At 38.3% G+C, this 12,545-nt stretch overlaps 3 protein-coding genes across 5 annotated transcripts; 1 reads left to right on the plus strand and 2 right to left on the minus strand.

The window, feature by feature from the left end:
- Window positions 1-353: 353 nt before the first annotated feature.
- LOC136412160 (endoplasmic reticulum transmembrane helix translocase) lies at window positions 354-6,185 on the plus strand. The gene is made up of 11 exons (XM_066395117.1): window positions 354-829; window positions 878-967; window positions 1,019-1,436; window positions 1,490-1,738; window positions 2,280-3,118; window positions 3,260-4,178; window positions 4,234-4,430; window positions 4,687-4,826; window positions 4,882-5,029; window positions 5,085-5,228; window positions 5,470-6,185. The coding sequence occupies exons 1-11, from the start codon at window positions 569-571 to the stop codon at window positions 5,575-5,577; spliced, it is 3,513 nt and encodes a 1,170-aa protein (XP_066251214.1). The 5' UTR covers window positions 354-568; the 3' UTR covers window positions 5,578-6,185.
- On the minus strand, window positions 6,033-7,768 carry Peritrophin-A (Peritrophin A). 2 transcript variants are annotated; one of them, XM_066395166.1, is made up of 4 exons: window positions 7,549-7,768; window positions 7,238-7,456; window positions 6,563-6,757; window positions 6,033-6,511 (listed from the first exon to the last, which is right to left on the minus strand). In XM_066395166.1, the coding sequence occupies exons 1-4, from the start codon at window positions 7,592-7,594 to the stop codon at window positions 6,282-6,284; spliced, it is 690 nt and encodes a 229-aa protein (XP_066251263.1). In that variant the 5' UTR covers window positions 7,595-7,768; the 3' UTR covers window positions 6,033-6,281. The 2 variants fall into 2 exon arrangements, with proteins under 2 accessions (XP_066251263.1, XP_066251262.1); XM_066395165.1 differs by having other exon boundaries at window positions 7,238-7,465; window positions 7,549-7,767.
- Window positions 7,769-7,905: 137 nt separating this feature from the next.
- On the minus strand, window positions 7,906-12,478 carry LOC136412185 (uncharacterized). Of its 2 annotated transcripts, none has more exons than XM_066395159.1 (5): window positions 11,832-12,478; window positions 9,042-9,192; window positions 8,846-8,986; window positions 8,558-8,791; window positions 7,906-8,507 (listed from the first exon to the last, which is right to left on the minus strand). In XM_066395159.1, the coding sequence occupies exons 1-5, from the start codon at window positions 12,089-12,091 to the stop codon at window positions 8,400-8,402; spliced, it is 894 nt and encodes a 297-aa protein (XP_066251256.1). In that variant the 5' UTR covers window positions 12,092-12,478; the 3' UTR covers window positions 7,906-8,399. The 2 variants fall into 2 exon arrangements, with proteins under 2 accessions (XP_066251256.1, XP_066251255.1); XM_066395158.1 differs by having other exon boundaries at window positions 11,417-11,952.
- Between the last annotated feature and the right edge of the window lie 67 nt (window positions 12,479-12,545).

A 12,545-nucleotide genomic window follows, 5' to 3' on the forward strand; every position in this document is an offset into this window, starting at 1 on the left:
GGTAAATAAATGTAAACATGTCAAATTGACAACATCCAATGTTAAAGTCAGAAATGTCATAATGTGACTTATCAGTTGTTTGCTCTTTTAGCACGCGACACTTAAGAAGGTTATAATATTGGGGTAAAATTCAATCTGAGAACAACTCGTACGGTGCGTTTTAAGTGATCGAGCAAACCATAAAAATTCATTGAGACGCCCAAAAAACGAATTTTTCGGGTATGTAACGAAAAAAATACTTTTTGTTACAAAACTATTTTTTATTCATAATATACAATTTCCACTCAGACTTACCTACATATATAGCCGTTAAACAGTTTACGAAGGTTCAGTCTGGCAGGGTAATCGACAATGACTGATTGACAGAAAGAGATTTGTTGGAAGTGAGGTTAAGAAATTGCCAAAAATCCACTGAAGAGGATTTTGGAATAGTGAAGCCGCTTCAAATTTTTCTTCCAGTTCCAGTATTTTCCTAATTTAAACATATTTTCAATTGCATTTATACATAAAATGCCCTGTTAATTTCAATTTCAATAATGTCCCAGTGACCCCCAAACACACCACTACCATGAGCCCTAAAGTGAAAGTGGACGATCTCATCCAATCCATATCCCTATACACCCCCACATCTAGCCTATTCCATTTATACCTATTACCCTTTGCGATTCTGTATGCGCTCTGGACCTACCTATGGATAGGCATATGGGGCTTTTGGGAGCTTTATGAAGGGGGCTTCATTGGAATTGCAGTAATTGGATGCATGCAAATCCTATGCTGTTTGGCCTGCTATTGGTCGGTACATATTAAATGTTTTTTCACTTATAAGAAGGTAAGTGGTAAAGAGAGTACTTTGTATGTGATACAATGCAAATTGCAGGAGAGAGACCCCCAGAAAGCATCTGTAGCTAAAATAATTCCTACAGCAAATAATGGAAGTTCAGAAGTGGTTTGGGTTAGAAGAGTTAAGGTAGAGTTGATGCTTAAGAACCCTCTGTTTCTTCATATTACCCGATTTTAGCTTCCCAACGAAAAATATATGATCTTCTTTACTTTTCAAAAAATTAAGTACATTTGGGATTCAGACAAAAAAACTTTCCGAGGGGTGGAATTTCCCATTAATAAATCATATGCAGAATACAATGCATGGAAAGGTTTCCAAGAGGATGACGACATCAAACAAGCTGAAATAATTTATGGCAATAATTCCATGGAAATGGTAGTACCGGAGTTTCTCGAGCTTTTCACTGAGAGGGCCACAGCCCCATTTTTTGTATTCCAAGTATTTTGTGTGGCCTTGTGGTGTCTAGACAAATACTGGTACTATTCGATTTTCACCTTAGTCATGCTGGTAATGTTTGAGTGCACTTTAGTTCAGCAGCAGTTGAGGAACATGGCCGAGATACGGAAAATGGGCAATAAGCCTTATAACATTCATGGTAAAATATTAATGATTTTATTGATTAAAATTTTCATGCCAAACTCTCTTTAGTTTATCGGAATAGGAGATGGAGGATGGTGTCGAGTAATGAGCTTATTCCAGGGGATATAGTTTCAGTGGTTAGATGCCAAAAAGATAATTTCATTCCTTGTGACGTGTTGTTGTTAAGGGGGTCTTGTATAGTGGATGAGAGTTTGCTTACAGGAGAGTCAGTTCCACAAATGAAAGAAGCAATTGAGACTTGTGATGGTCAGAAGATTTTGGAACCTGATACAGATGGGAAGTTCCACGTTTTATTTGGTAAGCTTGGTTGAATTGGAAAAATTCAAATTTTCCTCAATATTTTAAGCAACAATATCTTAGAAATTTGTGAAAGTTAAATATGAGTAACATTTAAGTGTAGCAAATAAATGAAGTTAAAATTTGACATTAGCTAGCTAAAAAGTGTCCACATAATGTAAAATTTAGATTAAGGCAAGTTAGGTTAAATCTTCAAACATCAATTTCAAAAATCTGTGCTGCTGCTTCAATCATCTTTGAGTTGTGTAAACTGAAATTAATTATTTAATGGTAATAATTTAAATTACTTAATTTATACCAACTTTGCTGATTTTTTAAAATTCTAGTGGGGAATAACGCCTTACACAAAAGTAGGGGTTTATCTCGCAGCGCTCTAACATCCTGTTTTTGTGTGTGAGTGATTATTCCCAAATAGAATAAAAGAAAAAATAAACAATCCTTCTGAAACGTCTAGAACATATTTCCAAATTGACTGCACTAACTAAATTGCAGTTGGTACTAAAATTAGTTGTAGGTTGAATTGGTCTTGCTTTACTTCTAGGAGGTACGAAAGTGGTTCAACACAACGCCCCTACAAAAGCAACAATGGGACTTAGACCTCCAGATAATGGGTGTGTGGCGTACGTTCTTAGAACCAGTTTTAACACTGCTCAAGGAAAATTACTTAGAACCATAATGTTTGGAGTTAAACGCATAACAGCCAATAACAAAGAAACATTCGGCTTCATTTTATTTCTCTTGATATTTGCCATTGCAGCCGCCACGTATGTCTGGATTAAGGGGGTAGAAAATCCTGAAAGAAACCGCTACAAACTGTTTTTGGAGTGCACTTTAATCTTGACATCTGTAATCCCTCCTGAATTACCAATAGAGCTATCTCTGGCTGTAAATACTTCGCTTTTGGCTCTTTCAAAACTTCAAGTTTTCTGCACTGAACCATTTCGAATTCCCTTTGCTGGAAAAATTGATATTTGTTGTTTTGACAAAACTGGTACTTTGACAAGCAACAATTTGATAGTGGAGGGTGTGGCATTAGCAGAGAAAAACTCTAAAGTGACAGCAACCCAAGATTTACCAATGCAGACGGTGCATGTTTTGGCATCTTGTCATTCTCTAGCTCAATTGGATGAAGGTTTAGTGGGAGATCCTTTGGAGAAAGCTACAATGACTGCCATTGATTGGACAGTAACTAAGGCAGACTGTGTCATACCCAAAAAGGCAAAGTCGCCGGGTCTCAAGATATTTACAAGGCACCATTTTTCCTCGCAATTGAAGAGCATGGCCGTTATTGCCGGATATAACCCACAAGGAACCACCGAGACTGTTTATTTTTCAGCTGTGAAAGGGGCACCCGAAAAATTACGGAGTATGCTTGAATCGGTAAGTACATGAGACTTAATTTCTGGGATTTTATCTCAACTTTGACATCACTGTTGCAGTTTTGTACAGGTGTAATAAAACAGCGTTGACATGTGTTACAGTTTTTTAAATTTTAGTCACATTTTTTTTTCGATTTTCTAGCGACCAGATAAATACGACGAAATTTACTTAGAACTATCCAGACGTGGTGCTAGAGTGCTCGCCCTAGGCTACAAGGAACTGGGAAAATTATCAACGCAACAGTTGCGCGATTTAAGTCGAGATGACATAGAATCCAACTTAAAATTCGTAGGTTTTGTCATTATTTCGTGCCCCTTAAAGTCCGATTCGAAAAGTGCTATCAGGGAGCTTCAAAGCGCCTCCCATAGGGTAGTTGTAATCACCGGAGATAACCCTCTCACTGCGTGCCATGTTGCCGCTGAGCTTAGATTTACATCAAAACCAGTGCTGATACTTAAACTAGATTCGAATAATTTAATATTTGAGTCGGTTGATGGGAAAATTATGATTCCAATCGACGTTGATACCAATGAGTTGACTCGCAAATACGATATATGCGTCACTGGGGATAGCATTGACTATTTGAATAACAACTTTCACTCAAAATTCCTACAATTGCTGCCTCACATCACTGTATTTGCACGCTTCGCTCCTAAGCAGAAGGAATTTGTTGTCACCCAATATAAAACTCTGGGATATAACACCTTGATGTGCGGTGATGGGACTAATGACGTAGGTGCTTTGAAACACGCAGATGTCGGAGTTGCTATTTTGTCTAACGCGCCCGAAAAACTTATTGAAAAGGCTCAGAAAACCTCTGAGAACTTGGAAAAGGCAAAGGAGTTGGCTAGGAGACAGAGGGAGGAGAGAGATAGAGGGCCTGTTCGGAACAATCGTGGCAATAATGTGAGGAATGTCATAGAGCAAAGAGAGAGACTTCAGGGCAAAATGGAAAAGTTGCTTAGAGAGATTGAGGAAGAGGATCAGGCGCAAATTGTGAAATTGGGGGATGCCAGTATTGCCTCCCCTTTTACGAGTAAATTGTCTTCTATTGCGTGTGGTGAGCGCTATTTTCGATTTATAAAAGAATATATATTTCTACAGTCAATTTCCAGTTTGCCACATAATAAAACAAGGAAGGTGTACCCTTGTGACTACCCTTCAGATGTTTAAAATTCTGGCTTTAAACGCTCTTATTTTGGCCTATACGCAGTCGGTGCTCTACTTGGATGGCATTAAACTTAGGGATTTTCAAGCAACCCTCCAAGGGTTATTGTTGGCGACCAGTTTCCTGTCGATTTCACGGTCTAAGGTAATAAGAGAGCGATCTTTTAAATATAAAAAACATTATGTACCTCCAGGACAGTAACAGAGTTTATTTAAAGTTTGAAGGATTTTGAATGAAGATCTCAGAGGAAGTGGTTTTTGGGTGATCCTACCTAAAGTGGCTGTCCATAAATTTGCGAAAATTATTCATAGTTTTGTAAATTAATGGGGAAACACGGTCTAATTTTTCCAGTAGATCTATCTCATAAGCTCAGTTTTAGCATTTTTTCTTTATTTTTCAGCCTGTGAAGTCATTATCTAAACAAAGACCTCTACCAAATATCTTCAATATCTACACTATTTCGACAGTACTACTACAATTTGCAGTACACTTCGTTAGCTTAATATATTTAGTCCAAGAGGCAAAAGCTCATACACCTAGGTAAGACAAATTTCCCATAAAAAACTTAAAGAAATTAATAAAATGTAATTTTTAGCGATCAACTAAACGCTACATCAACAGAGTCTTTCCTTAACCTCACTGATGAGGAACAGGACAAACTCTTTGAGCCCAATATCCTAAATAGTACCGTGTTTCTGATTTCTTTAAGTCTGCAATTGGCAACTTTTGCCATTAATTACAGGGTAAGTCTCTTCCTGAAGCCTCAAATTCTAGTTGAGAATATTTTACACTTTTCAGGGGAAACCTTACATGGAGAGTTTAAACCAGAATAAGCTGCTTCTAGGTAGTATTTTGTTCTCTAGTGGAATTGTATTTATGTTGGCTTTAGGAGCTATCCCAGAGTTAACGGCTCAATTTGAGATGGTAGTATTTCCAGAGGAGGTGAGTATTTATTAATTTTCCTTAAATTTTAATTCCTCATCTTCCATATAATCATTTGTGGTGCAAAAGCAGCGTTGCCAATTTTAAGTTTTAGGACCAATTTTTCTTGGTTTTAAAACTCAAATTTGATTTATATACATCTGGGTTAAGAAGTTTAATACTGTGATTACTGTATTATGGTCAAATGGCTATTAAATTAATTGGATATTTTTACCCAGGTTCATCCATATTTTTTTTACAGTTTAAATACACCCTCATAGGCGTGTTAACAGCCGATATACTTTGCTCCTTCTTGGCGGACCGGATTTGCCTATGGATTTTTGGCGAAGGAAAAGCCAAAATATCATAGTGAATTTGAATATTTCCTCCTCTAATTCCTCATAGGTTGTAGTAGAATTTTCGTTAATACTTTGTAAGCGTTATGATATCTGTCATTCCATGTCATATTTATTTAAGATTTCAACTGTATTAATTACTAATTTCAAAGATTTGGTTCATTTTAATGTTAATGGTATGAGGTAGTTCTTAACGAGATGGTGGATGTGCTACAATGGATAAGAGTCCATTTATAAGGCAAGAAAATTCTTAACTACTGGATATTTAATCCTTCGCTTTTATCAAGAAAGTTTTTCATCATTTTTATTATAATTTTGATATTTTAGTGGGGAACAAGGGTTTTTCGTCATTCGTGAAGAATTAGAGTTTCTAAAACCTCAATTTTTTGAGAAAATTCTTAAAAACGAGATCTTCTACCATTGTCAAGAAAATTGTTCAACTGAACCAGATCTAAACCATGAAAAAAAATTTCATTATCAGTGTTTGGTTACTGTATATTTTGTTATAGAATATAAAGAGACATTTTACTATATAATTTTATTGTCATTTACATGAATTGTGGTGTGATAAACAGTTAACAAAATATTAGATTTTGGACAGTTTTAATTCCTCAAAAACCCCCCAAACAAATTGAACCAAAAACAAAAAAAATTTAAGATCACCCTTTAAATGGGGTTTTAAGGGTGGGATTGAGGCGCAAAAAAGTCTTTGGATAAACTATTTCCTTAAAGAATTGTAGCATTGCGGAACATTTTCGGGCTCTTCGCAAGTCAGAGTTTTTTCATCTACAACTTTTCCTTCTCCACACGCGATTATCCTGGGATGTCCGTTGACGCACGTAATAAGTCTGTGACAATCTCCAGGGACTGCGAATCGGGGGTAGGGCCAGAATCGGGCCGCAGGGCTGCCTGAGGGCACTTTTGTGGGGCATTTGAAGCCTACCACGGCTAAAAACCAAATAATCTCTAGATATGCGTAAAAATCTAACGTAGAATTACCTTCAGGATTACATGTTTCCAGTAAAAGATCCGCCCAATTGCATCCGTGAATCCTATCATCGTAAACCAGGCCCGGTTCACATGACTGAGGGTGAGGTTCACCATAGGCACATTTGATGTAGTTGGTGGAGCATTCATGGGAGTCTGCATATATGCCAAATTGGTATTCGCAGCCTGGAGTGCTGATCGGGGTCACTATATGAGGAGAAATCCAGAGGATAATTTATGTTTTTTTGAAAGGATAATGTAGTTTTTAGTGTGCGGAGAGAGATTTTAATTAGCGTATGACGCCACTATTTTATAACAAATAAATATTGATTAGGATCGGTCTAAAAAATAGAGTTTTTGTCACTTTCGATTAAGCGAATTGGGCGTTTCCAGCCGAAACTAATGAAGGCCGAGCCATGATCTGGGTGAAAAGTAAACGTAATATCTATTGAATTATTATTAGAACTGGTTTTCGATTATTTCCACGCGTTTAAAACACAGTAAAAAATCATTTTACCTCCTATTTGTCTGAAACTTAGACCTTTTCATCAGGTTTGTGTTAATCAATCAATGAATTTTTACACATTTAATGGTTTGTCAAAACAGGTTTCATTAATTACATAAACAAACTTTACGGTGAATTTCACATTCGAGTATTTCTCTTCGCTCACAAAAGCTCCTACTTACGGTCTGCTTTTCTGTCGCCGCAATGTGCCGCCCAATTGTAATTGCAGTGATTATGAACCGCCCCTTTCCCGTCAAATAACAGCCCATTTTCACAGGTTTCCACGGTCAAAGTACCGTTGGTGCACAGGAAAAAGTGATTGCAGGATTCTGGGTGTACATATGCTTGGGTTCCTAAGGGTTCCGGGCATCCTGGTGCATCTTGTACCAAAACACTTGCCCCTAAAGCACCTAAAAATGAGACTTGAAACTCGTGAAAGCGTCTTTTCTATCCCCTTAAGAAAAAATTCTTTTCATTTTGAAATGGAACTTACCAGAGGTGAAAACCCCACAGAGCACCACAATCACTCTCGCTACCATATTGCGAACTGTGCTGCGGTTTCCTTTATTCTTGATACCACACACTTTCTACTTCTTATTCAAGAGCAATAACTAAACAACGGTTTTGTATAAGATTTTGCTGCTTTTCCGGCCGAATGTGAATGTTGGCCAACACCGTTCACTTATGTGCTTAAGCGTGCTTTATGCGACTCCTAAGGTCAATATTGAGTTTGATTTGAAACGAATCGTATGAATTCAATAATAGAGAGCGAGAGTACTTGCGTGAACGACTTTTATGTGATTTTGTAGAGTAAAATGTTCTCTGCAAACGCTGGAATTAATAAGTCAACTGCAACGTAAACAGGGGCGCACCAGGCAAGAATCTGACTGAATAAAATTGAGAAAAAGTGACAAAAGGGACTTTGAAAAATTGATGACTTCGCTCAAAATTGACCTACACCAATGACTTTTAGGTGATTTTGGCAAAATGTTCTTTTCAAATCCTGAAACTTAAAATTGGCTCAAAAGCCAATTAAATTGCAGACAGAGGCGTACCAGGCACATTCCTTTTAGATTAATTGATGTAATTGGGAGGCGACCCCTTTTTACCGTTGTCCCAACTAAGGTCCGATTCTTCAATTCCCCGATCCTTACCTGAATTGTTGGTTAAGTTTAGGGCCCAGTCTTAGTAACTCTGGAGCCTTGGGCAAAATTTTTACTCATCGCCCCCTACCTCCAAAAAAACCGCCGACCAGGAAAGTCTGCCGACTTAGGCTGTCGCACTTCTATATCGCAAAAATCATATTCATTTTTTCAGTATACAAAATTTAATGAATCTTATGAACTATTCGCCAATTTCCAAAACACTATCCGCAACAACTTTCGCGGTCTCATTAATCGTCTTCAAAGTTCCGATGATATCATCGGCGAGTGCATACATTTCCTCCACAGTCTATAAACGAAAAATTGTACAGGTTACTGCTCCAACATCTCAAACCTTACCTCGCAAATCATTAACTGCTTGATTAAGGGACTCTCATATTTAATCCTATCATAGTCCTCCTGAGGCATCACATATCCAGCTTTGTTGTCCTCATCCTCAGTGATTTCCAAAGGCCTGCAAAATTTCTCCCCTTGTCTGAAGAGTTGTTCAGATTCTATGGATAATGCTGATGGAGGATCTGGGGTGTCGTCCCAGTACAGATAAGTGGGGATTTTTACTTTGTAAATTTTGATCTGGATGAAGATGATTAAATTGGGGCTAAATTGGATTTTTTGTATTAGCATTACCTTGGCTCTTCTTTCAGCAATTAGTTGGTTACAATAATTCTCAATTAGCATCATTGGATGGTGAGCCATTTCTTGCGGTGCTTGATCCAGAGGAATTTTTCCTACTAACACCAAATTCTTTACTCTCTCCATTTCGTCTTCCTAAGCATTAAAACACGTATTAAAACATTCAGGGATTATTTCCAACATTAAATACCTCCCGAACTTTAATCCTTTTCTCCATTTGCTCCCCATAGTCTTCCAGAATCCTGTCCTGCAGCTTTTGCATGTAATTCCTGTCTGTGAGACTAACACAGTTCGTTCCCATTAATTTTTCGATGCGAGTCCGAACTTGCGGGACATTAAATCTGAAAGAGATAAGCCACTGGAAGGTAAAAAATGATACTATCAAAACGAACCTGAATTCACTGAATTAATTCTCATATTCAACCGAGAAAGACATTGTTCGCTCGAATTTTTACTTCTGGAGAGATATTGAACTCACACGCGCTCACCACGGAACTGGAAATGGCTAAAGCTCCTGGATATAACCCTCAATTATGTCTGTCTGTTTCTACTCAATAAAGCGCGGTTTGGGGACGTGACAACTTATAGAGACTTCTCTGAAAGTATTCCTTTTGATTATATGCGGCGAGTTTCAGTCTTGAAGAGTATATTGCGTGACATGGGAAAGAGAACATCTTGTAAAAATGGTTAAGTAATTTTTGACATGCACGTTTCTTATACTAACATAAATACATCGTTAAAAAGTTGAACAAATTGGATGGTGAAAGTTCGAGAAAAACTTAATAATATGTCGGTCCTCTGCGTTATCTTAGGCACTCCTGGACACGTCTAGACATTAATTTAATGAGATAATCGATATCCTCTTAAGCGATCTCCTTCCAGGCTATCTGTACGGCATTGTAGAGCGCTGCTACAACATCCCAGGCATGTTCGATTGGTGATAGGTCTGGAGACCGGGGTGGCCAAGATAACATATTGATTTTATTTTGTTGAAAGAAATTCATAGTCATCCGAGTTACATATGGTCGTGTATTATATTATTGAACAACTGTATTGCGGAGTGTCCTGAGGTAAGGCAAGATATGCTGCTTCAATATTACTTGGATGTATTGTTGAACGGTCATATTGGCTCTGATAAAAACCAAAGGTAACCTGCTACCATGAACTATAGCACCCCACACCATTATCCCTATAGTCTGCTGTACATGCCTCTGGACTGAAAATTGAATATTTTGTTTTTCACCCCGTCGCTTTCTGACCCTTTCTCGACTACCATGCATACCCAGACAAAATCTGGATTCGTTGCTGAAGACTACACTATCCCATTGCACCCGTTCTCTCCACCACTGCAATCGATTTTGTCATTGGAGCACGGTGGGAGGTAACACAAGATGGGGTTGATAAGAAATAAAGTCGAAACTCCTTATCCAGCGATAAATAGTTCATATCTCAACATTCATGTTCAGCAAATCACTGTCCAGCCTTGGACAAGACGAATCTGTCCTCCTTGACCCATTCTTTCTTTGCAACTGGCCTTGCTGGAACCATGCCCAACAGTAACGCTCTACGGTACTTAAATCACCGAACTTAAATCGACCACATTGGGCAAATCAAAGAACACTTTCTAGAAGCACTGTATATATATAAAAAATATATAATAAATGGCCCCATAAGGTACTTTTTACAGCCAAAAAACCCAAAAATTGCTGATAACGCGAAAAAAATGCGAAAATATAACTGAAAAACTGATAGTTTTTAGTATACGTATAAACAAATCATATTTGAGGGATGTTCCCTTTTTTTATATCACGCAGTATACAGTGTGTAGCATATCCCCGAGGCAGAGAATCCAATTTTGGGTCATATGAGGCCAATTTCAAGACATTCGAGTTCAATTTTGCACCTCTATTTTGGCAAGTCTGATCTAAATTTCGGAACGTCTGCGTCCAATTTCGGGACACCTGAATAACCCGAGATTAGTCGAGGCCTTAGGGCTCACCTCTCATCCAAGTAGCTCAAAGGAGCCTCAACCCCGACAGGATGTTAAGGGACATATTGCTCTGATTGACATTAGAAATTGGGACATTTGAGAGCAATTCAGGGACGTTTGAGTTAGACTTTGGAATATCTTTATCAACTATAGGGCAATCTGAAACTTAGGGGAAGTTTCAGTGTTCGGTAGTTTAACGAGCTGAATTTTGAAACTTCTGATTTAATTTTGGGGCACCTGAGATGCCCGAAATTACGGTCTGTTACTTGAAAAGAAATATTGGAAATTTGCCTCATCAGCGTTATGCTTTGGATCGGCCCGAAGGTAATCCTCCCGTTTTCTCAAAGGAATCGATAGCCTCTTTGCGATGGCATCATGTACATTATTCTTGGGGAAATCGCTCCCCCAAGTGCGACGCGGTGTGTTGTCGAGAAAGGTACGAGAGTGACTTCGTTGGCGCCCCCAATTTAACTTCATGACACTTTTTATTTATGCCTGAATTCAGTCGCGTGTTTGCGGTCTTCCAGACGATCGATAAAAGCACATTTTCTCACATAAAGTAATAACATACATACCTGCAATGATTTGCTGAGGCTTGCAGCTGCCTCAAGAGCCTTTTCACCTGATTAACGTTATTGTTACTAATTTTGGTCGTATTGTAAAGGGAGAAATATCGGAGAAACAGGGAGGAAAAGTCATCCTCAGGAGGGTTGGACACCGAAGGATTTCTGATGATCGTGTTCAGCCACTCATTGACGCAATTGGCGAATTCTAGATGAGATTTGGCGAAGAAATTTTCGGTTAGTGCAAATAGGATGTTCGCGATTATTTCGCTTCTTTGAGCAGGCAACATCGTTGTATTCAGAAGTTAATAACCAATTAAAACTGAACATGAAGTGCGTTGTTGGGGAAAAGCAATTAATGCTGGAGTAATTGGGAGACTGCTCAGCTGCGGCTGCATGCAAATTTTTAATTGATATTGCCACTCACCTGCATAAACTGGTCGCAACATGAACATTTTTCAAAAAATCCAACACACTTTCTACGTTATCTTTAAGGTCACTTTCCGAGATATCCGACAACTTCCTTTTTGGGCGCTCAACGTCCAGCTTCTCCTTAAAAGAGGACTCGCGGTAGCCCTGGAAAACCTTTTTCGCCCAGTTCTCAATTCCCTCTTTCGAGCACTTTTCATCGCTAGACCTCCTTCCTAAAAGGATATGTAGGACGCTTAATATGGTCGGTTTCGTCATAACTGCTGACCTCCCGACAAGAGGTTTAAGTGACGGTTAATGTGCGGGTGCTTGGTGGGGGTAATTAATTCGCACAAATAAACTTAATGTATCTCAGAATATATTGATCTGAGAGGGAACAGGGTCACAATATGGAAACCTTGCAGAATTGTCTATTTGTAGAACACATAATTACATGCATAATATGTAGTATCTTTTTGATTTAGTTCACATTTGTTGCTTTTCCGAGAACTTTTCGCATTACAAAGGAGGCGCGAAAAGCTCCTTTCATACGTAAAGTAATAGATTTTGCATGCTCTTTTTGCGAACTTTTCAATATGGAGCTTTGTAAACATATTCTATATAACGCTTTAGGTCAGTAGGTCAAAAGCAGCTTTGAACGCTTTATACAGCGCTTGTAAAAAGTATTGTAATACGTTCATAACTTTCACAAACCTGATATTTTTGAAAAGTG

The sequence above is a fragment of the Euwallacea similis genome, chromosome 11, assembly GCF_039881205.1.
Source record: "Euwallacea similis isolate ESF13 chromosome 11, ESF131.1, whole genome shotgun sequence".
Lineage (NCBI taxonomy): Eukaryota > Metazoa > Arthropoda > Insecta > Coleoptera > Curculionidae > Euwallacea > Euwallacea similis.

What these genes read in the sequence shown, in the direction of transcription:
- LOC136412185 (XM_066395158.1), bottom strand. Translation starts at nt 11,694, where the DNA reads ATGTTGCCTGCTCAAAGAAGCGAAATAATCGCGAACATCCTATTTGCA. An exon ending in GCCTCAGCAAATCATTGCAG is followed by an intron (nt 9,193 to 11,416) that starts GTATGTATGTTA and finishes TATCTCTTTCAG; the next exon opens with ATTTAATGTCCCGCAAGTTC. An exon ending in TTGCTGAAAGAAGAGCCAAG is followed by an intron (nt 8,792 to 8,845) that starts GTAATGCTAATA and finishes ATCTTCATCCAG; the next exon opens with ATCAAAATTTACAAAGTAAA.
- LOC136412160 (XM_066395117.1), top strand. Translation starts at nt 569, where the DNA reads ATGAGCCCTAAAGTGAAAGTGGACGATCTCATCCAATCCATATCCCTA. An exon ending in GTTTTTTCACTTATAAGAAG is followed by an intron (nt 830 to 877) that starts GTAAGTGGTAAA and finishes TGCAAATTGCAG; the next exon opens with GAGAGAGACCCCCAGAAAGC. An exon ending in TAAGCCTTATAACATTCATG is followed by an intron (nt 1,437 to 1,489) that starts GTAAAATATTAA and finishes AACTCTCTTTAG; the next exon opens with TTTATCGGAATAGGAGATGG.
- Peritrophin-A (XM_066395165.1), bottom strand. Translation starts at nt 7,594, where the DNA reads ATGGTAGCGAGAGTGATTGTGGTGCTCTGTGGGGTTTTCACCTCTG. An exon ending in CTGTGGGGTTTTCACCTCTG is followed by an intron (nt 7,466 to 7,548) that starts GTAAGTTCCATT and finishes TCTCATTTTTAG; the next exon opens with GTGCTTTAGGGGCAAGTGTT. An exon ending in GGAAACATGTAATCCTGAAG is followed by an intron (nt 6,512 to 6,562) that starts GTAATTCTACGT and finishes TTTGGTTTTTAG; the next exon opens with CCGTGGTAGGCTTCAAATGC.